Raw genomic sequence first — 25,434 nt, 5'->3', positions numbered from 1 at the left:
TAAATTTTCCCACAGGCTGTTGAAGAGGCATTTGTACCAGTTATCAAACTGTGTTTTGATGGGATAGAGGTAAGGTTCAAATAAACAGTTCTTACTGTGTGTTATTTTGATAGGTGTAGGTTAAAAACTTGATTTATTTCAAAGGTTTATAATTGGTGAGTTGGTATGATATTAATACGAATTAAGTTTCTTTTGAAATGGAAGTGACAGCCTACTCTTTGTAGTCTCTTTTAAAAAAGAGCCTAGTGAAACCAGGAGTTAAAATATAGACAGAAATGTACTGACTGTGAAATGGCTGCTACAGAACAGTTTAATTGATAGTTTTTCCATATGCAGATTTTATATGCTTTTAGTCTCATTAAGGTAATATAACTGTATTTTTGCAAGTAGAACTTTGGCTTCATTTAAATTAAATATTTAAGAGTTGAGAGAAAATTGTGACCTGATGTCATGTATGCTGAAATATTTTCTGATAGGGAAGGATATATGAGCTCAGATTCTTTTTTTTAATAAATTTATTTATTTATTTATTTGTTTTTATTTTTGACTGCATTGGGTCTTTGTTGCTGCGCGCGGGCTTTCTCTCGTTGCGGCGAGCAGGGGCTACTCTTCGTTGCGGCGCGTGGGCTTCTCAGTGCAGTGGCTTCTCTTGTTGCGGAGCACGGGCTCCAGGCATGCAGGCTTCAGTAGTTGTGGCATACGGGCTCAGTAGTTGCAGCACGCGAGCTCAGTAGTTGTGGCGCATGGGCTTAGTTGCTCCACAGCGTGTGGGATCTTCCTGGACGAGGGCTTGAACCCGTGTCCCCTGCATTGGCAGGTGGATTCTTTTTTTTTTTTTTTTTTTTTGGCAGGCGGATTCTTAACCACTGTGCCACCAGGGAAGCTCTGAGCTCAGATTCTTGAGATGATGTGCAGTTCTCTTTGATGTTTTCAATGTGTGTAATGAAAGTAGTTGCAACAAAGCTGACCCTGAAGCAACTTTAGTTATTTATGTTACTTCTGCCATACATACTGGTACTAGAAAGTCACTCATAGTAATAATGGCGGTTATAAAATTTCAGAAATGGAAGAATAATACTTCATTGTTCTGTAAAAAAAAGTGGTTTCTATAATTGCTGCATAAGGTGCCCAACTCTATCTTCTATGAAATATGACTAATCTTAATAAGTAGACATAAGATGTTAGATTCAGTAAAGGATTATTATCAAGTTCAGGCAGCTTTGATTTACTCAGTGTGTAAATACATATAAAACAACCATAATGTAGGTGATGCCTTGTTTTCCCAAAAAGAACATTACCAACAAAGGGGAGATTTTTTGGGGTGGAGAACCAACTCAATTGTGTAAACTTTTCAAGATGGAGATAAAAGTCAAATGGTTACTAGAAATATTTAATGTGCTTGTTATTACTGAGTTGCTTTTTGAGTTACTTTTTTTTTTTTTTCTGTGAGCACATAGTCTTTATTTCTGTCTAAATTAGGGGAGACACTGGATTTTGGAATGTGTATCATTGGAAAATTTAGGCTATACCACAGGTACTTATTTGTGTAAATGTACAGTTTTTTCCTATCTCGTAGGTGCATGTTTAAATGATTTTTCACAGCAAGCTCTTAAAATACTGATTTTTTTTTTAACATCTTTATTGGAGTATAATTGCTTTACAATGGTGTGTTAGTTTCTGCTGTATAACACAGTGAATCAGCTATACATATACATATATCCCGGTATCTCCTCCCTCTTGTGTCTCCCTCTCACCCTCCCTACCCCACCCCTCTAGGTGGTCACAAAGCACCCAGCTGATCTCCCTGTGCTATGCGGCTCCTTCCCACTAGATACCTGTTTTACATTTGGTAGTGTATATATGTCCATGCCACTCTTTCACTTCGTCTCAGCTTACCCTTCTCTCTCCAGGTGTCCTCAAGTCCATTCTCTACGTCTGTGTCTTTGTTCCTGTCCTGCCCCTAGGTTCTTCAGAACCTTTTTGTTTTTTTCCATATATATGTGTTAGCATATGGTGTTTTTCTTTTTCTGACTTACTTCACTCTGTATGACAGACTCTAGGTCCATCCACCTTGCTACAGATAACTCAATTTCATTTCTTTTTATGGCTGAGTAATATTCCATTGTACATATGTGCCATATCTTCTTCATCCATTCATCCGTTGATGGACACTTAGGTTGCTTCCATGTCCTGGCTATTGTAAATAGTGCTGCAGTGAACATTGTGGTACATGACTCTTTTTGAAGTATGGTTTTCTCAGGGTATATGCCCAGTAGTGGGATTGCTGGGTCGTATGGTAGTTCTATTTTTAGTTTTTTAAGGAACCTCCATACTGTTCTCCATAGTGGCTGTATCAATTTACATTGCCACCAACAGTGCAAGAGGGTTCCCTTTTCTCCACACCCTCTCCAGCATTTATTGTTTGTAAATTTTTTGATAATGGACATTCTGACCATTGTGAGGTGATTTCTCATTGTAGTTTTGATTTGCATTTCTCTAATGATTAGTGATCTGTATATCTTCTTTGGAGAAATGTCTGTTTAGGTCTTCTGCCCATTTTTGGATTGGGTTGTTTGTTTTTTTGATATTGAGCTGCATGAGCTGCTTGTATATTCTGGAGATTAATCCTTTGTCAGTTGCTTCATTTGCAAATATTTTCTCCCATTCTGAGGGTTGTCTTTTCGTCTTATTTATGGTTTCCTTTGCTGTGCAAAAGCTTTTATGTCTCATTAGGTCCCATTTGTTTATTTTCGTTTTTATTTCCATTTCTCTAGGAGGTGGGTCAAAAAGGATCTTGCTGTGATTTATGTCATAGAGTGTTCTGCCTATGTTTTCCTCTAAGAGTTTGATAGTTTCTGGCCTTACATTTAGGTCTTTAATCCACTTTGAGTTTATTTTTGTGTATGGTGTTAGGGAGTGTTCTAATTTCATTGTTTTACATGTAGCTGTACAGTTTTTTTGGTATTGAGCTGCATGAGCTGCTTGTATATTTTATTTATATTTTATTAATCCTTTGTCAGTTGCTTCATTTGCAAATATAAAATACTGATTTTTAAAGTGATCTTATAAAAGGCTTGTTTCTCTAGCAGCATTCAAAGTTTGGAACCATGAAATCATACCCTGAGGAATAATTACCAAATCTGTGCCAAATTTCTTTTGCCCCCAACCTTTCCTTGAAAAAAAGGAAGAAAACAATTTTGTCAGTTGCATTCTATGAGTCTTCAAAATTAACCAGTTTTTGTTTTGTTTTTATTTAGTCAAAGCTAAGTTGGAGAAAGAGACTGGAATATTATAGATACATAAGTTCTTAAATATAAGAAGTTCCCTTTTTACTGACAGGTGTATTTGGGCTACATATAACCATATTGGCCTTATATTTGGGCACCTTTTAGGGTATAATTAATTCACAGTTCATATAGGTGGAGAACTAAACAGTTTTAAGTAATCCAGTATATCTGCATTTAGCAAACTTAGTAAATTAAACTTAGTATGATTAAAATGACAAGTAGCTATTTATACAAGTTCTGTTTAGTATTACCATGTTTTAACATCTGGTTAAAATACCTGTGGTAAGAATTTTGTTTGAACTTTTGGAGGGGTTGTCATGTTAACAGTTGATGAGAAGATCCTGGTTTTAAGGAGTATTAAGTGCTTTCTTTTTTAAAGAAATGCCTTAAAAATAGGCAGACATGGAATGTTTTGTTTTGTTTTTGTTTTAGATTGATATTTTGTTTGCAAGATTAGCACTGCAGACTATTCCAGAAGACTTGGACTTAAGAGATGACAGTCTGCTTAAAAATTTAGATATAAGATGCATAAGAAGTCTTAACGGTATGTAAAAACTTACTTCCTTTTGCATAGTAGCAGTTTTGGTCAAATTTGAAATAGTTTTTAACTCAAGCTTCATAATGAAGCTTTTAATGGCCGTATTGTTTATCCATAGTGAGTCAAATAAAATGAACTTTTTACTTAATAGTTAGACTGCAGTGGAGCGTTTAGTAATTTGTTACAGCATTGGCATCTTGCATTATTATTTCTTCCTGGGATGTTTAAATACTGTCTGATGTTTGTACTCTATTGCTAGTGGTTCAGGTTTCACCTTGTAACTCTTATTAATTTTGATCCTGATAACCTTTGTAACATTTTCAACTATTGTGCTTTTAAAAGGGTTACATTAGAGCACTTATTTTAGCATTGTTTTGTTAATATGCTCTTGAAGAACAGTTCTTGGAAACTTAAATGGATCAAGCCCTATTCACTATCTCTGAACTGGAAGACATTTTAATTATGGGTTGAAAGTTTGAAATAAAGCAGATTACAGTTCAGATTATTTGGTTTTAGGGTAGTGTTTGTGATAGGAGATAAAAGTTTTATATTTTTTATTTGCCTGTTTATTAACATTACTGATTTTACAAAGTAAATTTTTATTTAATTTGATGTTAGTCTCAAAATTTAAAAGAAATATTATCATTAAACTTTTGATGATTTAATGTTCTGTTTTTTTTGTTTTTTTTTTTTTTTTTACTCCTATTAATCAGGTTGCAGGGTGACCGATGAAATTTTACATCTAGTACCAAACATTGACAACTTCAGGTTAACCCTGAGAGCTATCAAACTGTGGGCCAAACGTGAGTTCAGAATTTGTTGGCTAGCTTATTAAAAATGTTTAAGCTTTTGTTCAACACTAACTTTTCTTTTTGCTTTTCCCTTATCAACAGGCCACAACATCTATTCCAATATATTAGGTTTCCTCGGTGGTGTTTCCTGGGCTATGCTAGTAGCAAGAACTTGCCAGCTTTATCCAAATGCAATAGCATCAACTCTTGTACATAAATTTTTCTTGGTATTTTCTAAATGGTATGTGTTTAGATTATATTAAAATAAAATTGATTGTAGACACTGAAGTTTAGTCTTATTTCTATGGCATTTCTGCAGCTGGTCTCAGATTCGAATTTTAGTTCATGATGTAGCAGTATAGGTAGCCTTGGGGAGATCATGTTGTGTATAAAATGGCAAACCTAAATTCCATTCCTTTTTCCCTAGCTTTCCCAGGATAGCAAGGCAGGTGCTGTTTGTACTTCCATGCGTAAACTTACTCTCTAAATAAACTGAATTTTAGCTATAATGTCTGCTAAAATCCAATGAGTTGATAGGTGTGGATATCAGTTACTTCGGATAAAACTTATATATACCACCTCTTTTAATTTACTCTTTGAATTCTTCTAGATCTATAGGCCATTAGTTTCCTGTGGTTGTTTTTTGCTTTTAGCTGCCCATTTATCTTTGGTAGAATGTTACGGATGTAAATGTATATAAAGCTTTTAAGGATAACTGTAAGTGCTTGAAAAGCAATTGAGCATCCCTTTGAGATTAGTCATTAACCCAGGAGAGATTTTTTTTTTAATGCTCTCCTTCATTTCAGCCTGGTCACATTTGTCAACCATTATTTCTTTTAAGTAAGATAAAAGATTGCTATTTCACATTAGTTGCTTTGGCCCAAAAGGTTAGAGTTCTTGGTTTTTAATCAGCTTGATCTGAAAGATTTGTCTTCCCTATGTGTGCCAACCTCTGTACCTCCTCCCTCTGAAAAAAGAGTTTTAGTTATTTTATAAAAATTAGAGTTCTTGGAGACAATTTATAATTTAGAACTATGCCACACTTTTCAATACACATTCTGTAATTATGGATTTGATAGCACTTAATTATATATAACCAGGTTTGATGAGAAAAATGTCAGAATTTCTCTTAATGCTACACATACATGGCAAATAATATTTTTAAGAAGCTAACCTTGATACTAAAGATGGCAAATGTTTTCCAGTTTTTAATCTCTTCTATAAAGGACTGAAGTAGCTAACTCACAAAACATATCTTGAAAACAGTGTGTTCACATCATTACACATATTCACGTTAATAACCTTTGTCATGAGATAGAGAAAAATTTTCCTAATCAATTTTTATAATTATTCATACTCATTTGCCTATAATGAATTAAAGACAGGATCTTTGTCTTTTCAAGGGAGATTTTATCCTGTTCAAGTTTGAGGTGAACACATCAGATGTCTCGGAATAGTACTTTTAAATTTGAATAGCGTGATATATCAGTTCTTCTCTGCGAGGCAGAGAAGATATATGACTTCAGTCTGAGAAAGCTACCAAATGGTTTAAGTTACTTTCATAGAGGAAATGTAATTCAAGTAGTCTAACGTCGACAGAAAGGAATAAAGGAATAAAAGATTATATATACCAAGAGTGCAAAATGAATGAAGAAGGATCACATTCACAAATGCTGTATGTTTAACAAAATACGTGTAGATGGTAATATCCAATAGTCTTATCAAGTGCTACAATCTTTTTAAACAGGGAATGGCCAAATCCAGTCCTATTGAAACAGCCTGAAGAATGCAATCTTAATTTGCCTGTATGGGACCCAAGGGTTAGTGTATTATTTTTTCCCCTACAAATTCACACTGTGCAATAACAAGTAAAAATCATCTGCATAAACTTCAGGGAGACTTCCCATCCTGTTACGTATGAGTGGACATGTTCGTATTACACTTTCTTTTTAATCTCAACTATAATTTTCCTCTGATGTGAGAAGCATAATTATGTACCCTGTAAACTACATTTAATTGTACATAGTTTATAATATCAAGAACACTAACATTTTAATTTATTCTATATAGAACTACCTTGTAAGTCAAAGTTGTGTGGGCATTTGTGCTTAAAAGAAAAAATAAAAGGATACTAAAAATCCCTGTATTTTTTTTTGTTTGATCTAAATATTCTGTTAAAATTGGGTTATTGTAGGAAAACTGTTGCTTAATGTTTAACCGTGGCAGATAACTTCTGAGCAATATCACTTTAATTACTATGATGTAATTGTAAAAATTGGTTTGGATAATTCAGATTACAAAAGCATGGTTGGGCTGAAGAGGAGCTTCCATTCTGCTTCTTTGGAAGTTACGACCTTTACTGCTTACTCAGTTTAAATGTTTAACATGCACTTTATTAATTGATAAAAGAAATTTAGGTTTGAATAAGGCTTTCTAGGTTTATAAAATTCTGTTTTTCTACATTAATTTGCTATTTTATTACAACATCAAAAATATTGTCAGTTTTAAGCTTTGTTAATGACATCAAGCTGTGAATTTTTAAGTTTTCCGAACCTCAAGACATTTAATTTTGGAGGAATGTGAATTTACAGTTTCCTCTGTGGAAATATGCCACTTTTATCATTAGTATACAGATTAAAATTAATAGTTATTAAATCATTTCATTATCTCTTAAAATGATACCAACATGGATAAAGTAGTTTTACCATGTGTTAATAAGCTTCTACTCCTGATAAATTAAGGGTATATTAAAAACTAAGTTTAAAATTCATTTTACATAGACCATACTATGACATTTCTCAAAAGTGTAATTGTGTGTACATCCCTATTTTTGTTGTAGAAAAAAGAAAAACTAAACATCAGTAGATGCCCAACTAGAACCTTTTTCTGCTTGACAGGCACACCATTTCTAGTAAGATCGCCAAAACAGTCATGCCCAAATGATTGAAACAAAACATTAGACCAAATCGCAGATTCTGTAAAGAATTCCTTTAAAACAGTGTCTCTTTACATGGTTTTTCTTTCTCAACTCCAGCTATGAAATGAAATAAAATTTAATCATTGGTTCAGTTTAACAAGGGGTAAAAAGTCCAAGTATCTGTTGCATATGTACTTGAAGAAACTGATTGGCTGTTGTTGTATGTAGGTAAACCCCAGTGATAGGTACCATCTTATGCCTATAATTACACCAGCATACCCACAACAGAACTCCACGTACAATGTGTCCGTTTCAACACGGATGGTCATGGTTGAGGAGTTTAAACAAGGTAAGTGTTCATCCTTATGCTCTCCTTTATACACGAAGGATTTACATACCATTGTACACCCCGTAGTCGGGTATTCAATTAAATTGGAGAAAGCATTCACCGAAGTGGATTTTGGTGTTTATTTATTGATTACAGATTATATTTGAGAATTAACTTGAAAAACTCAGTTTAATTTCTTTTAAGCAATTTAGTTTTGATTATATATTGGAAGATTAACCAAAATTTAAAATTGTATCTTTAGCTGGGCCTTTATGGTTTAGTTCCATACTATTGCCATGTGAAATTTTAAATGATATCATAGTTTCTCTCTACTGGGTGACATGAGAGGCTTTTAGCAGGCAGTATACTTGGAAAGAGCTTTGAGCAGGAGTTTGCCAAACTGCCCACTGTTTTGGAATAACCTCTAAGCTTCTGAATCCCAGTAGTACTGCTAATTTGAAGGAGTAGCTATTGCTAAATGGTCTTTAAGGGAAGTAGCTAGAACTGGATTGTTTAATTTGACACAAGTCAAGGAAATAGAATCAGCTGTATGACTGCCAGCGTCAAACTCAGAAGTGTAAAGTTCTTTTCTGTAGTCTAAAGGGGCTCTTCATGGGAAGATGTCGCTATCCTTTTATGGGAAACTTGTTTTTAAAAAGGCAGGAAGCAAAGCTTATGGGAAATTTTTCTTTCTCGGGTAACTTCAGTGCTTCAGTTTTAGGAGAGAGTCATTCTATGAGCATGGCATTTTAGAGTAATGGCAATTTGCCAGAAACCTGGATCTGAAAGGAACCCTCCAGCTTTTTTGAAAAGAGTGTATGTAAGAATCTGTATGCTCTAGAGTCATAGACTAAACTTGCTATGTTAAAATTATGATTTTAGGATTATAGTGAATGCATGTGGTATATTTAAGATCTTTAAAATTCTAGATTCTTAGACTGAAGCATGCAAACATTTTAATATGTTTTTAATTTAGGTCTTGCTATCACAGATGAAATTTTGCTGAGTAAGGCAGAGTGGTCCAAACTTTTTGAAGCTCCAAACTTCTTTCAAAAGTACAAGTATGTATTTTAAGGCATGTCGGACATGTTGCTCTCTTAAGTAATGGTTTAATGGTAGCATACGTGACATCTCTTTTTGCTAGACTAATGTAGTCTTGAATTTTCCTTTAAACATCTTCTATACAAGTTTTCTTCCTGTCACAAAGGGCGTACTGTTTTTAGTAAACCCCTTATTATTTCTTTATCAAGGTAAAGTGTAGTCCATACAGTTTTGCTGCCTAATGTAACCGAATTTCTGCACTTGTAGCAACATCAGTTCTGAAGGCTTGTTAGTCATCACCAAAACTCTAAATCTGTATACCTTGGCAAAGGAGTGAACTGTTAAAATCTGTAGTTAATAGTCTCTATTAAGTAACTATTTTCAGCCAGTTCTGGAAACTTATTTATCATTAAGATTCTCTATAACATAGGCAAAGCTAATAAAATGTCAGTGTATGTAGTCAGTAAAATGTTTTCAGTAGTTAATAGCACATGATTGGCCTACCATTTCCCCCTAATGTTAATAAAACCCCTTCAAATATTTCTACAGATAATTTTAATGGAATCTCAGTGGGTGTAATATTTTTTACTAATGGTTTTAATATAATGGTTTAATACCGTAGTACAGGTTAATAGCCTGATTGTGTTGGTTTTGATGAAAACTGTAAGTTATAATAAATCTTACTTTTAAAAAAATGGACTTGCACTTTTATTTGCCCTGAGCTGAAAACTTGCCAAAGTCCCACTTAAAAAAAATTTTTTTCTTTAATGCTTGAAATTTTCCTGACCATTTGATCTTGTGTTGGATTGTGTTTTGTAATAATCTAAGCAAGATTGCTCTATGCTATTTCCCCAATTAAAAACAAGAATGATGACCTTCATGATGTCTCTGTGTTTTGTTTCTGTATCTTTTGCATGAAAAAGCAATAATGGAGCCAGCTTAATTGTTGTGTTCTGGGAGCACTGCATTGTCAGTAAAAATTTAAATAGCATAACATTGAATGTTCTTGTTTATTACTTATTCCCCATAAGTTGTGCTTTTCCATTTGGCAGATAATTTTCCATTGTTTTTTATTTTAACCACTGTTGAGGAAGTACCTTTGAACATTTAAACTAATAAATATATATTCTGATGCTTTAAAAACTACATCATGAAAGAGTACATGATTACTTGTAAGGAGAATAAAGAAATTGGTCTCGTAGAAAAGTGCCAGCATCTCTAAATCCCTGAGAATCCAAGATGAAGCTAGATAATTTTTCCTGTCTCACTTTCTTGTAGGAGTAAGAGGTGGGTAGAATGAAGTTCTTCTAAGTACCCACTTAAGTGGTTTCTTTCACTTTAAGAAAGATTAGTGTTGAAATTGAAGAAACCTTGATAATGTCATCTATTTGAATAAATTTGTATTACTAGAACTTGGAAGGTTTTTTTTTTTTTTTTTTTTTAAAGGTTGCTTAAATCTTTCTTTTAAAACTTTTAGGCTGTCCTTCAGTCTATGCCAAATAGTACATATAAGGTCTTCAGTTGACTGATTAAAAGATTTATAGATTACTGTCTTTACTGAATTCTCTTGAAACAATCAAATTATTTTAGGTTATTAAGAACAACTTTAAACATAATTAGATATGAGGATGTAGCAACAAATAGAGGAAATTATATCAGGAAAATTTAAATTTCGGCTGTGACTCCTGCGAAAAAAGATTTGAAAACATGACAACAGTGAGCTAATTTTACCTATACCAAATTCTACTTATGTTTTTAACTTTTTTCAAAAATTTTTCCTGTTAAAGAATTAGTAATTGCTATCATTAGACTCTGAGGTATTCCCAGATTTGAATTTTTCTTTTACCCCAAAGATTAGCTGTACAACTGAACTGAAATCCTTAGTTTTGCCTTGAGTCAAAGTTGGTTAAGCTTATTTCAAGTATATCCTGAAAGTATTGTGTTTGTTATGTGAAAAATTTTAAGTCATATAGTATACCTGCCTGCCTTTCTTGGAAGGGAAGAAACCATGAAGGAAATTTCAGTTGTCTTAGAAAGCAGACCATGTTTCAGAAGATATCAGTGTTCTTGTGAAAAAGGGAGAACAGTGCCTGGTGAAATTTTATAGTTCTAAGAAAATATTTTTCATGTTTTACCTTTAATATATTCAAGCTCACATAAGTAACCAGCAGTAAAATAAATCACTATTGACATAGGAAATGCGAATACTTATTTCAGATGTTCCATTTCCTTAAGAAACGAGGAAGCAAAGGTATTAGGGAAAAAAGCCAAATGTTCTCAGGAATAGGATTAATAATTTATAATTTCAAGGAGTATGTATGTATAGAATAATTTAGCCTCATAATGTTTTAAAGACTTTAAAAATAGTGAACTGTAATTCTTGGACCTGAGTTACTTGAAGATGGAATTGCAAGGATTTTTGTCTAAGAGATAATTAGATTTTCGGTGCACATCTCTGAGCTGTTACCTACCCAGGGAAAAATATTAATGTGATGAAATGGCCAGGAAACCTACTTACAAAATACTTTTTTGGAGTAAATAGTTGTGAGGTAATAATAGCAACTAAAGTGTTTTTGGAAGCTTTTAAAGAGGTTTTAATTCAACTGTGGTACATTTTTATAGTTAAATTTTTTTTATTGGAAACTGATAATCTTTAAATTTGGGGTAAAGTTAATCATTATTGCATTGGCTTCAGTGTTTCATGAAGGCATTTGAGTACCTGAAGCATGATAGTGGCACTGTAAAGTAGGGGATGGTGTTTTTTGGAGCAGCAACAAAATAGTCTAAATTTAGACCTATTTCTGCTTGGTCTCTGTGCTCTGATAGGTAACTTAAGAATTAATGACAGGTTATTCCTATTAAACATGATTACTGTATTTTGTCTCTCTCATTTCACATTTGCTTAAATTTGGCTGAGTGAAGGACATTTGACTTCGCATACATACTTGCTAAGCTGTTTAAAACTTTGAGCTTTATTTAAACAGGCGCCTTTATCATAAATGATGTGCAGAGTAGACCCCCCCTTTCCACTGGATTTCAGTAAGAACCAAAGTTGAACTCTCTAAGCTTTAAAACTTTAAACTTTGAATTACCAACAAGATTATGTTCAAATGGATTTTATATTTTGCATAAATAGAGAACATTATATAATCATTTAAGTTTTTGTTCAAGACTCAGGTGGTCATTAAGAGTATCCATTTCAGTAGTGTGGTAAAAGAGTGGTTTAGAGACTTGAGTTTTGTCCTTATATTAGGTGAACCCAGACAGCTTTGCTGTTTTGAGTTTTTGTGTGCATGCCTGCTTTTTATACTTTGTCTTATCCTGTTATAAGTTGTTATACTTTAGTCAGAGTTTTTTCTCCATCCCCTCTCCGGCCCCCCCTCTTTTAAAATCTGTTGTCCATTTTCAAACTCCCAGGGAATTGGAAATCAGGTTACTGAGCTTATTAGGATTTTGTTTGATTTATAAGAGAGTTTAGGGCCCCAGGATGGTTTTCTGTATATGTAAAATGCATGAGCTTTTAGTGCTTTTATTAACTTTTATTTATTTGGGCTGTGTTTGTTCTGTATATTTGGTTTGCTCTAAATAATTGCTGAACAAATTAAATGTAAAGGAAACGAAGTATTGGTCTGTATGGATTTGGACTGCACATTTACTTTTCTGTCTACGTGTTTTCATATTTATGTATATTACCTCTGTTATCTTAAGTTTATAAATACTTGAAGTTAATTTAAAATTCTTAGTCATAATTCTGACTTTTCCACCTACTATCAGTTTGCTTTTTGAGGTAAAGTTTCTGGTGAGAAGTTTGATTTCTGTCACCGCTAAAATGGATTTTGTAGAAAAGTATGTTGGATTGGACTTTTTTTAGTCTTACGAAATTATTCTTTAGTTGTAAATAGTTTGTTTTAAAAAGATTTAAAATAGATAGTCGGTCATGATGGTGTTTTTCTGAAATGAAAACTTGCTTTTGCTCTAATTTGAATGGAATTGGATTCCGTATAGAAATCACATCTCTTCGTTGCTCTCACATTAATGATGTCTGCATCTTTGTTATAGAAATTCATACTGTTGCTTGAAAAAAATCATGAGGCCTAACTTAAGTATTCAGTTTAATTTTTGCTACCTTTGAATTAAAAAGCATGATGTACTTGATACTATTTTTTTTTTAATTGATACTATTTTTGAAGTTACTGATGTATGTATATTTAGTGGTCCTGTTTTTGTGGCTAAAGCCTTGGTGCTTTATTTCCATCAAAGCAATTTTGCTTTAATAGGTTATATTTTAGTGAGGTAGCTCTTCATAGAAAAAGCACTCCACCAGAATCATTGAACCAAATTATCAGTTGATATTTAGTCATCGTTTTTGAATTAAGCTGCTTTTTGGGTAATTATTCATAAAATAACTATCTTTTTCAGAAGAATTAAACTTGCCAGTAGTTAGAAACTTGTGGAATTTAGCATTTATGATTTTATGTGCAAACTGAGATTGCATTTCTCTCTTGCTAAATTGATCTGTAACTGTCAAAAAGCTTATTACATTATGGTGTTAATATCCAGCACAAAGCACTTAAATGAAATAAATAGCATGTTGTCTTTATCTTCAAAGGCATTATATTGTACTTCTAGCAAGTGCACCAACTGAAAAACAACGCCTAGAATGGTGAGTATAAGATTAGATTTTACAAAACAAAAAACAACAACAAAAACAAAACTTCAAAATGAATCAGATAGCCACAGAACACAGTAGGAGGTGGAAGTCCTTAAAACATCAAGTTTGGTTTTGTTCATAAATGGAGCTTTACTACTTGTAATGGAAGTATAGGAATTTGGAGATCCATATGTACAATTTTTTTTATTTGCCTGATAGAGATCATGTATTATTTCTTAACTGTATATTTAAAGTGCTTTGTTTTAGTTTACTGATTTTTTTTCTTTAAATATTTGTGGGGGCTGTCTTTTGTAACCTTCCTGGTTTGAAATGTGGCTTGATTCTCTTCTTCCTGCAGTTTTCACTTCATTTTTGGGGTAGAACATAAGGCTTTAGTTTTATCTATGGGAGTTTAGACAGTTGAACTGCCCTCATATGTGTGTTTTATGATCTTCATATTACAGCTTTACACAAACATACTTGATTTTGTGCATTTTATTTTATTTTTAAAATTAACCAGAATTTTCATTAATAATGAGTGACATTTGTTCAGGGTGGGCTTGGTGGAATCAAAAATCCGAATCCTGGTTGGAAGTTTGGAGAAGAATGAATTTATTACACTGGCTCATGTGAATCCCCAGTCATTTCCAGCACCCAAAGAAAATCCTGACAAGTAAGCAGTCCTGTAATTTAATCCAGTTTCCCCATCCCCTTTTCAACTTTTGCTCATGGAAGTTTTATAGGCAATTTTTAATAACTCAAGTTACTATTCTGTTGATTACATATGGGTCAGACCAATTTGAAATTTATGGTTTAGGGTTTCCTGATCAGAAACACTGAAGAGGAACACTGTTTTTTTGCAAAAAATCACCCCTGAAATAAGTTGTAATGATGAGGTGCCTATTAACTAATTTGAGTTCAGATTCTGTAGGTCTGCACTTCAGCATTTCTTAACACACCTCCCCTTTTTTGTAGAGTGGTTTTCAGGATGCTGTATCAAATCTTTGCTTTTTATCTTAATTTTCTGAAAAAGAAAACATGCTTTGATATGACCTTGCAAAAATTTTATTTGTGATAGGTTCTGGAACATTGAGAAGATATGTTATTAAAAGCTGCCTTGCCTTATTCTTTTAAGGATCTTTTTGTAGGTCAATTTCTGGTTTGATTGTTGCTGTGTTATTACCTATATGAAATTCTACTTTGCCTGTAACCACTTTGTTGTATTTAGAGGGTGAGGGGAGTTTTAATAGTGAGCTTTTTCAAAAAATGCAGTAGCATTAAAGATTGAAAAATATTAGTGAATGGATCATATAAGATTGTGCTGTAATAGAATAGCTGTTACTCTAATTCTACAGATTATTTCCTTTTGCATTCATGTAAAAGAGTTGGCATTTGAGCTTTTTATAAATTTTTTTGTTGCTGCGATCTTAATTATTTAAAGACTGATCCATTCAGTAGGTATATCATTAAATGTTGAAAAGCAGCTGAATCACCCATTATTATTATGCTGCGGTCATATTTCTGTTCATGTGGCCTTTTCATTTGAGTTTAAAAGTTTAAGGAATGTATATTAAGGTCTAGTTAAATTTTTATATCTACACTATTTTTCTTTGTTTCAAATTTTTCTAAAACACGTCATTCATAAGTATCAACATAATTTTTCTTTGTTTGCAGTGCCTTTGGTACTTAGGATTATCATTAAGAACATTGGCTGTCAGTACATAGATAATGAAGAGTATATTTGTCCTAGGACTCCGGTTTTTTATATAGCAATAGGAATATAGAGGACAGGTATGGAGGAGGAATTTGAGTTTTGATGCAATTTGGTTTAGAACTTTACCTAGTTTGCTTATATATTTGTATTCTGAGTATTTCCATGTATCTCAGGTTGTCAACCACATTGATAACTGTTTTCATGAAATCCTGATAAACTATAGTAATATGCTTCTTATTTTACAGGGAAGAATTTCGCACGATGTGGGTGATTGGGTTAGTGTTTAAAAAAACAGAAAACTCTGAAAATCTCAGTGTTGATCTCACCTACGATATTCAGTCTTTCACAGATACAGGTATATCTCAACTTAGATAATCAAAACATGTACTTGCATATTTGAATTTGTCTTCATGTGTACCATAGTGGAATTTGCAATAACTGTTAAAATTACTTGGGAATATTTTACAATGATCATCAAAATAACCTTAATATTTTTGGATTAGTTATTAGTTTCAGTCATGTCTAATATATAAATGATTTTTTTTCTCTTATGGTAGACCTAAAGTTAAATGGTTGAACCACTTTAAATTTAATTTGCCCACGATTACTTATGAAATTAGAAACCACCTGAATATTTGATTGTCTTAAAAGACTGAATCTGTGTCTGATTGCCTTAATAATCTTGAACTTTAGAAATTTATGAAGCTAAACTTTTGGTGACATGAGGAAATTTTTCCTCTATGTCATTTATAGACTCAAATGTTAATTCATGGGTGGGAAATACAATGATGAGAGCTTCATTTTGGATTGACCTGTACCCTGAGATACAAGGTAGTATGGTTTAACTAAAGATCAGATGGTGGATATAGTTGACAGAAGCTAAGACTCTACGTAGATACGCAGAGTTTCAAGGGAATGGTGAGTGTACTTAGCGACAATGATGAATGTGCATCTTCTTTAGGGACTAATTCTTTTTTCTTTCATACATCTCTCCTTTCCATTTAAAAAAATTTTAGTGTGTGTCTTTCTCACCTGTCCACAATAAGGATTCTTCACCTAAGGACGTTCAGATGTAACAGTAAAAGTTTTTTACCTCCTTGGAGAAGGAGAGACAAAAATCGGTACATTTTTTAAAAAATGTCAGTATCATACACTAAATATAAAGGAGAAATAAAAGGAAAAGAATATGCATTTCAGTATGTAAATGCTTAGGTACAGTGACTAGAAGACATACCTAAGTAGGTAATTGCAGCTCTATGTAGAATCACTAGCAGTGTGGTATCTGCATTCCTGTGATACAGGGGTTACCTGTTGTGATTCAGAGACCATCAGCAGCATTGCCATTGGTGACATGAAGTTTCCTAGAAAATTCAGCTTAAAAATACTTTGTTTTTATGTAAAATTGAGTTGAGTTCTTATTCAAATAATTGATAAAGTAGGTTTTTCATCTTTAGGAATGTAAGGAGGACGTGGTACAGTGCATTGGGAAGAACTGTCCACGTTGAAGGATATTTAGTGTCCCTATCAAGTAGTAGCCTTTAATCATTATGACAACAAAAGCACTTAAACAGATGTTTTAGGATGTGATTTGGAGTGTGGAAACTCCACTTGCTGAACACCAGAGTAGTGGTTTTTTCCAAAGTAAAAATTCTCATGTCAACTTAAACTATTTATGAACTAACAAATCATGTAGAGATACTTGGACTAGAAAATTTGTTTTGGACATTATACCTAATTGAACTGCTTATCAAAGATTGTACTAATGAACCATCAAGATTTTAAAGCAACTTTCAGGTATTTTGGGAAGGAAATATTTAGTTGTCCTGTATCTTGAAACATTTTAATGGAATACTTTGTGGGATTTTCTAATAAAACATATTTAACATGTTGAAAACTCAAAATTCTTACTCCCAGTCTCCTCTAGCTTCTCTTCAAATCTTTTTGATCTCAGGCAGTGGCAGCTGTGTCCTTGTAGTTGCTCAAGCTAGAAATCTTGCAATCTTCCTTGAATCCCCATACTTGGTATTAATCTATTAAAAAATCCTCCTGTCCCTACTTTCAGAGTATGTTGAGATTTCTGCTACTAATTGCTGTTTATACTGCTATTACCCGTAGTCCAAGCCACTTATCACTGGTCTTTTGGATTACTGCCATTTCTGTAGTTTTCTTGTTCTGCCTTCAGCTGTTCTTAGTCAGCATCCAAAACGACATTAAGCCAAATCATGTCTCACCTGCTTAAAACCTATAATGGCTACCCATCTCACCCTGAATCAGTCCAGATCTTTACCGTGGTTTGCAAGCCTTTATGTGATCTAGTCTTCTTATTATGTCTCTGACCTCATTTCTTATATTGATAATAAGAAATATGTAGACATATATAAAGCTAATAAGTTTGGAATCCTTTATCCATATGTCTTGAGGCCAGTAAGGTAACAAAGTTAGTAAATAATATTCCCAGTGGGGTCTGGAGTGACATTTGGTAGTCAAAGGCAGTAACATTTCTGTAAGATATTTCTATAAGGTATAGGTAGAGAGATTAAATAGCTACAAATAGTTCAAATCAGGGTTTGTTGCCAGTTGAGGTTTGGTGCCTGTCTTAGGAAAAACTTCTATTTTGGGGAGCTTTTGGGATTTTACAGTTGCAGATAAGGGATTATGGATCCTCTACCTTCCCTTCTCCCCATGGCCTTTTTGTTACTCCTCAAACATCCCAGGCATGCTCAGGGCCTTTTGTCCTTGATGTTTGCTCTTCCTAGAGTAGATTCCACCAGGTACTCGCAGTTTATTTACTCACGTCCATTTGAGTCTTCACTCAAACTTGAGTCTTCACTCAAACGTAATCTCAGTTTCCAGGCTGAGCTTCCTGTCATCTTCCCTACTCAAGTTTTTCTCCATAGCTCTTATCCCCGATCTGGTATGAAATAGATTTTACCTTTTTTTCTGTTGTGTTTCACCACTAGAATGTGGACTCTGAAGTTCTTGGTTATATATAGTTCCCACTATATCCCCCATGTCTAGAACATGTGATATACAGTATGGGTGCCCAGCAAATAGTTGTATGACTGAGTGAATGAAATTTTCCACTTTGTTGTTTTGCTGTGGTTGTTAGATACCTGGGTTAGAATTTTAAATTATACTGGTAGCATAAATAAGTATGAATTAAGAAACCCCTTTTCTCCAGTTCTGTCATTTCTTAAGGAGTTAACTCTTTTATTACTTTAAGAGCTTTTACACTGGAAGAATTAATATACTATGTGTTTTTATTCGTTATGTACACCGTGTGGTAAAAGGCACTTGTGAGATAGGTTTTGACCTGATAATTTTATAGATAGGCAATACTGATGGAAAACGGATCCCTATTTTAGAATAGCTTCTCCTGGGTGAGTTTAACTGCCTTTATGAAAATGTTTCTATTTCTTGTAACAATTTCCTAATTGTATAGTTTATAGGCAAGCAATAAACAGCAAGATGTTTGAGGTGGACATGAAAATTGCTGCAATGCATGTAAGAAGAAAGCAACTCCATCAACTACTGCCTAATCATGTGCTTCAGAAAAAGAAAAAGGTAAATTTAGAAAGTACTTAAAAAAGCATTACTAACATAATGTTTTATGTATCCCAACCTATCAATATTTCAGAATTTAGGCTGAGTTAATAAGTCATATTTGAAATAGATTACAGCATTTTGAAAACCTATTACATGGAGAAATTCCATTATGTGAAACCTTGCTTCTAATCAGGTTTCTTGCACACACTTCCTTCAGACTTCAGATTAGTGGCGATGCTTCATATCCTTATTTTATATCTATTTATATTCTCTTTTCAATATTTCTTATTGGTATCCATTTAATAGCCCACATCAGTATGTAATTTCCTTTCCTTTTAAAGGTAAAGAAAGTTAAATTAGGTAATATGTGGATCAAGTAAGTTGTGTGACTTTTTAAATGAAAATCATTTTATTTTCATAAGGATTATACACGTATATTATTTAAAAATTAAAAGTTATTGGATATAAGATCACTGACAGTGGTAACCTGAAGTATGTTGTTCTGGTGTTGATGCTTCCTGTTGTATAACTTATTAGCCATGATTTTCTTATTTGGACTTGTAAATTTGAAACTTTATTGAAATTTTAGTACAGAAATAACCATTATATTTTTACTTTAAGTGGTTTCAAAAGTGGCTTATTCTTTATTTTTTATAACTTTAAAAAAATTATTTATTTTATTTATTTATTTTTGGCTGCATTGGGTCTTTGTTGCTCTGCGCGGGCTTTCTCTAGTTGTGGTGAGCAGGGGCTACTCTTTGTTGCGGTGCACGGGCTTCTCATTGCTGTGGCTTCTCTTGTTGCAGAGCACGGGCTCTAGGTGCCCGGGCTTCAGGAGTTGTGGCTCACGGGCTCTAGAGCGCAGGCTCGGTAGTTGTGGCACATGGGCTTAGTCGCTCCGTGGCATGTGGGATCTTCCCGGACCAGGGCTTGAACCCGAAAAAGTGGCTTATTCTTAAAATGGAATACTTAGAGCAGTGAAAATACATGAGTTAGAGATACATATATGAATGTATTGGGTTAAAAAGTACAGATAAATATATATCATTTGATACTTTTATATAAAGTTTACAATATATTTTTTAAGATAGAATATGAAATACAAGTATGCATGAGAGCATGAGAACTGCTGCATTCTGTGATGATGGTTCATTATCTGGGGCTGGGATTGGAAAGATAGGAATGAAGTTAATACAACTTCATAATGTTTTGTTTCTTAAAACATAGAATATATTATGATACAAAAGTAGCTAAATCAAGGGCAAGGATTTTGCAGTAGACTACCTGGTTCAGGTTCAGGTTCCATTGCATCCTAGCTGTGAGACTTGGGCAAGTTGTATTACAAATATCATGTTCTTGATTTGCCTTAAAATCACAACTCTAATTTTACCTACCTCGTTATGTATTTTGTGAGGATAAAATGAGCCAGTGCCAGTAAGGTAGTTTAGACGGGTGCCTGGCACAAACTAAATGCTCAGATTTGTTTTTGTTATTATCACCATCATCATTATTCATAACATGGGGGTAGAGGTACTTGTTTTTAATGTGTAAAATCCAATTTTTAAAAGCATATTTCATTTTTTAAAGTAACATATTACATTAAAGCCTTTATACAGATTAACTTGTTATTCTCTTCTCAACCTGATGGTTTCATGAGTTATCACATAATCTAGAAAATGACAAAAATGTGACACTTTTATTGAGCAATCTATTTTTTGTCATAAACTTAACATAAACTTTTGTTAAGTAATTTTATTTATTTTTTTTAAGTTTTTATTTTTTATTTTATTTTTTAAATAAATAAATAAATCTATCTATTTATTTATTTATTTATTGGCAGTGCTGGGTCTTCGTTGCTGCGCACGGGCTTTCTCTAGTTGCAGCAAGCAGGGGCTACTTTTCATTGCAGTGCGCAGGCTTCTTATTGTGGTGGCTTCTCTTTGTTGTGGAGCATGGGCTCTAGGCTCGTGGGCTTCAGTAGCTGTGGCACGTGGGCTCAGAAGTTGTGACTCGCAGACTCTAGAACGCAGGCTCAGTAGTTGTGGCGCACGGGCTTAGTTGCTTCACGGCATGTGGGATCTTCCCGGACCAGGGCTTGAACCCGTGTCTCCCGCATTGGCAGGTGGATTCTTAACCACTGCGCCACCAGGGAAGTCCCAGTAATTTTATTTTTAAAATAAAATGTCAGGTCAAATATTTGTCTTCTGATTGTCCCTTGGTGTTGCATTATTAATGGGTTTAAACAACTGTATTTACATATATATTTACTACATACAAAAATACGTAAACATTTTATGTGTTTTTAGAAGTGAATGTGCATAATTAGATTATGTTCTTTAACTTAGCCATTTTAGTGAAATAGAAATATTTATAAATGAAGTAATTAGGTTTTCCTGAACCTTTGATTCAGATTACCTTTTAAAACTCCTGTTTACATGGCAGTATTGATATTTGGAACAACTAGTGTATAGTTCAAGTAAATTTAATTTTTATTCTATTACTTAAGGTAGTATCTATCTAGATATAATCTTCTAGATTATAAAAAGTATCATTAGTGATCAGAAATTATTGATTAGTCTGAAAATTCTATGTATCAAATAGAGTTTAACTATAATCTCACTACCCAGTAATTGCTACTCTTAACATTTTAGTTTATTTCTATACAGACTTTTCAGTGCATAGATGTAACCACAGATGTGTATTTTTAAGAGGTTTTTAATGATACCTACCATTTTGTGACCTGCTTTTTTGGGTGCTTTCGATATTGTGACCATTTATCCAAGTTATATTATATTACAGATACTAAATGGCTGCTTAGTATTTCTTTGTATGGCTACAGTATGATTACATCTGTCGTCTATTTGCTGTCATTTAGATTATTTCCAAGTTTCCCCTAGTAAAGTAGCACTTTCTTGTTTTTACAAGAAAACAAGTGTCTAGGAATCTAGATCCATGGATCTTTTCTTTGCACTCTTATTAATAGTTTCCTTTTATTAACTGCTATTTGCAAAGCACTGTACCAGTATAGAAGATGTGTATTCTATATTTAATGATACAGCAACCTGTAGGTATTGTCTCTGTTATAGAAGAAACAGTGTGATTCAAACACTTGCCCAGGGTCATGTACTATGAGATGTGAATTGGACCTAAGTCTGCATGCAAAGAATGTGTGTTTATTTCTCTGTAGTATGTTCTGTCTTTATTTGTTTTTTATTAGAAAGTTTTGATAGAATATGATTTTGTGGCATTGAAGTCTCTTGTGCCAAACTTGATATAGACACAGAGGCAAAGCAAAGCAGCTTGATGGTTATGTGTTCAGACCAACCAGTTAAAACCTTCATGTTCACTGATCATCCCCAACAGTGGCCTGTTACTTCACAGGTTATGTTTTGATCACCTGGTCAGGCAGGTAACTGTGTGAAATGGAGTATAATTTACTTACTGAACAAATTTTTGTCTGGTGGAGAGTGAGATTGGTAGCATTTTTGCATAGGAAAGATGCTTATTTTACAATATTAAGAAAACTGGTTTTACAGCTGACTTCATAGGCAAAAGGCATTCCTTTCTCTCCTCTCCCTTCTCCCAAATCTCATCTTCCCCATTTGATTAATATTGATTTATGTACACAGGTGGTGCCTCTGTAGTGCTAACTCAGAGATTTAGATTATCTTGTCATTTGGGGAATTGGAGTGTGGGTGTACACATGCACGCACACACACACACACATACGGGGTATGGGATTTTATTAATAATGCAAATTATTTCCATTAAAATGTTTTGTAGGTAAGCAAACACTTGAAACTAAAAGTGTTCTGAAAAAAAAACGCTGAAGAAATCAATTTGATGTTATAATAGCATTGATTGCAAAAACGGAAACTTTGGTCAATTTAGAAATCAACTTTTATCCCATAGCACCATTTATAGTTTTTTAGCTTTTGGTTTTTCCTGCACTGTATAGCTGTTTTTGAGTGCTTTGGTTTTTAAGAAGCAGGACCAACATTAGGATTTATATGTGGTCATTAAGTTTAGTTTTCAGAAAATTATTTTTGCTTTTATTCTAACAGGATAGTTAACACTATTAAATGTACCATGTTAAAATCCTAAGTTGCAGATAGAGCACTGGAAATCGCTTGCTTTTGAGAGACTCATACAAATAGCTAGGAGTGGCACTAAATCGTACCTACATGATAATTTTTTTTAGAAATTATACATTTTTATCTTCATTGTAAAACAATTTGAAATCTATAAACAAAAAATTACTTCTAATCCGACTGGCCAGAGATACCATTGTTACTATCGTGTTTTACCATTGACTTTTTTTCTAATATATATGTGAGTGTGTGTATGTATTAATAGTCCTCTGATTTAAGATACATGTGTTTTCATATTAAAGTGCTTTTTAATTTGCAGTGTATCTTACATTCAGTGTGTAGGTTTATTATAGCATTTTTTTCTCGCTTTTTCTCCCGCTGAAGAACTGTAGTTAAGTTGAGCATCCTTAGAAGGCAGGAAGTATGTGTGTCCCAACTCTTTACCTGTTATAGTCAGCATGACACTTCTGATTATCATAAACATATTGATTTGTGCTTTTTAGTAGAAATCATTTATCAGTTAGGTAAAAGATGTTTATGTTTAAAAGGTCTAGATAAAATAAAGGTATATTTGATTAAACATGTTATTACTTGCAGCATTCAACAGAAGGTGTCCGGTTGACCCCTCTGAATGACAGCAGCCTCGACCTGTCTATGGACAGTGATAACAGCATGTCTGTGCCTTCGCCGACCGGTGCTGCGAAGACCAGCCCGCTGCACAGTTCCGGCAGCTCTCAGGGGTAAGGAGCAAGGGGACGGAAGCTGAGTGGCTGTGTCAGTAACCCCTCCAGTTCACTATGCTCAAATACCTACTGCCTGTGGTGATCTGTAGGGTGTGCTAAGGAGAACCAGACAAGAGGGACAAGATCACCTTTCTGTCCTGGAGATGCTTATTACCTGTGTAGCAGGGGAAAAATATCTATGAAAAATAGTAGGGATCTTCTAAAGAAGGTGAGATTTATGTGGGCTGGTTTTAGGGGAAATTTCTTTTGAAGAATTAAGTGTCTTTTTAGGAACATTTAAAGCAGCTAAACATCTTTTTTTAGAAAGAAAAACATGGCTATGTTGGCAAAAATTAAAACACAAAAAGCCATGTTTATCTTTAACTTCCATAAATCTTTATAGTGTTATCATTGCAGATTTATTTTTTAATGGATATACTACTGTATTTTCAAAGGGAGCTGTTTATTATAGATTCTGGGGGTACTGCTATTATTTTAAATTGTGAGGATTATGCCCATCCCTTTGTTCAATGGGTTGATACTTAAACCATGAACACTTTTATGAATGCATGTTATATTTTAATGTTTTGAAAAAAGCAGTTTTAAAAATTAGATTGTTAAAGTGTAACCAATGGCAAAGATGAAGGTTGGGATGAATCTTTGGATTCGTATGAAATAGAACGTGCCGAGGTGCAGTAGATGATGAATTTAGTTTTCTTCTCTTGGGCTTTGAATGTGTGATGTGTTTTTAGACCAGTCATACATAACCTAAAGACTTTAGGCATCAACGTGGCCCCTAAATCTTGTAGTTTTAAAACAATTCTTCATTTGTACAGCATTAACTTCCAGATTTTTATTTTTAATGGTTTCATCATCTTTTTTTGAGTGAAGAAGCAAAAATTTTAATAAGAATTTTGGGAGTTGTATAAAAGCCTTTCTGTACTTTTGAATTTGTGCACATGAATGTAAAATAGATGTGTATTTGCTCAACAAATACTGAGTATTTATTATGTACCAGCTGCTTTGCTATTTCAGGTTTTCTCCTGAATCTGTGGTTGTTCTCTGACCAGTTCATCTTTTCTGTTTAATCGTTAGATGTTTGTGCCTTTCAGGGCTCTCTCGTCAGTCCTTTATGCCTTCTTTGTATTCTTGGGGGTGTGGTATCACCCACTTTCATGACCTCATTTACTTCCATATACCAGTGAGCGCCAAAGCTCTGTGGAGCTTTGTGAATGTCATGTATGCACCAAAAATCTAAGTCCTCCCTCTAGTTTTGCCCACCTTTTCATGGCATCATCATTCAACAGTTGGAGTTGAATAAGCTGTAGTTGAAGGAGACTGAATAACCACAGAGGACTTTTCGCTGTTTTCTTTCAGGAGATAATAAAAATGAGATTATTTAAACGCTAATGTATAGGATTTATTTGCGACAGAAAAGTTGAATAGATAGGACAGTGAAGGAGGGGTGATTTGAGTTTCCTGAGATGGCAGGAGTGAGTGGGATCCAGAACATTGAAGGAGGGCTTGGGTTTTGAGATCCTTTGTTGTTTATCTGGGCCACTGGATGGGCTTTTAGGGTTTCATGAACCTTTACGTTTTGTATGCAGAAACTTATTTCTAATTCTCAGACCATTTTCTTCTTTACAGCTTTTGATCATATTTTCTTATATCCCAAATCATTTAAGTCAGTTACCTCAAGTCAAATAAGAACAGATTTTTTTTAGCTGTTCTGTCAAATATGTTAGTCATTAGCCACATGCGGCAGTTTAAACTTAATTAATATTAAATGAAATTAAACATTCCATTTC

At 33.7% G+C, this 25,434-nt stretch overlaps 1 protein-coding gene across 13 annotated transcripts in view; it reads left to right on the top strand.

Moving 5' to 3' along the window:
• The window catches only part of PAPOLA (poly(A) polymerase alpha), a 58,714-nt gene that overhangs the window by 22,471 nt on the left and 10,809 nt on the right, over positions 1–25,434 (top strand). For 12 of the 13 annotated variants that reach the window (XM_082384535.1, XM_082384532.1, XM_082384530.1 and 9 more), the window contains 12 exons: positions 16–69; positions 3,720–3,831; positions 4,539–4,628; positions 4,719–4,857; positions 6,364–6,436; positions 7,762–7,882; positions 8,838–8,922; positions 13,512–13,565; positions 14,107–14,226; positions 15,513–15,622; positions 18,710–18,831; positions 23,502–23,644. In XM_082384535.1, the coding sequence (XP_082240661.1) occupies positions 16–69; positions 3,720–3,831; positions 4,539–4,628; positions 4,719–4,857; positions 6,364–6,436; positions 7,762–7,882; positions 8,838–8,922; positions 13,512–13,565; positions 14,107–14,226; positions 15,513–15,622; positions 18,710–18,831; positions 23,502–23,644 (1,223 nt within the window). The remainder of the gene's footprint in view (positions 1–15; positions 70–3,719; positions 3,832–4,538; positions 4,629–4,718; positions 4,858–6,363; positions 6,437–7,761; positions 7,883–8,837; positions 8,923–13,511; positions 13,566–14,106; positions 14,227–15,512; positions 15,623–18,709; positions 18,832–23,501; positions 23,645–25,434) is intronic. The other variant, XM_082384529.1, reaches the window with a different exon arrangement.

The sequence above is a fragment of the Balaenoptera borealis genome (assembly GCF_965194805.1).
Source record: "Balaenoptera borealis genome assembly, chromosome: 3".
In the NCBI taxonomy this organism is placed as follows: Eukaryota; Metazoa; Chordata; class Mammalia; order Artiodactyla; family Balaenopteridae; genus Balaenoptera; species Balaenoptera borealis.
Note: the sequence above shows the minus strand (reverse complement) of the source record. Positions and strands in the feature narration are given on the sequence as shown.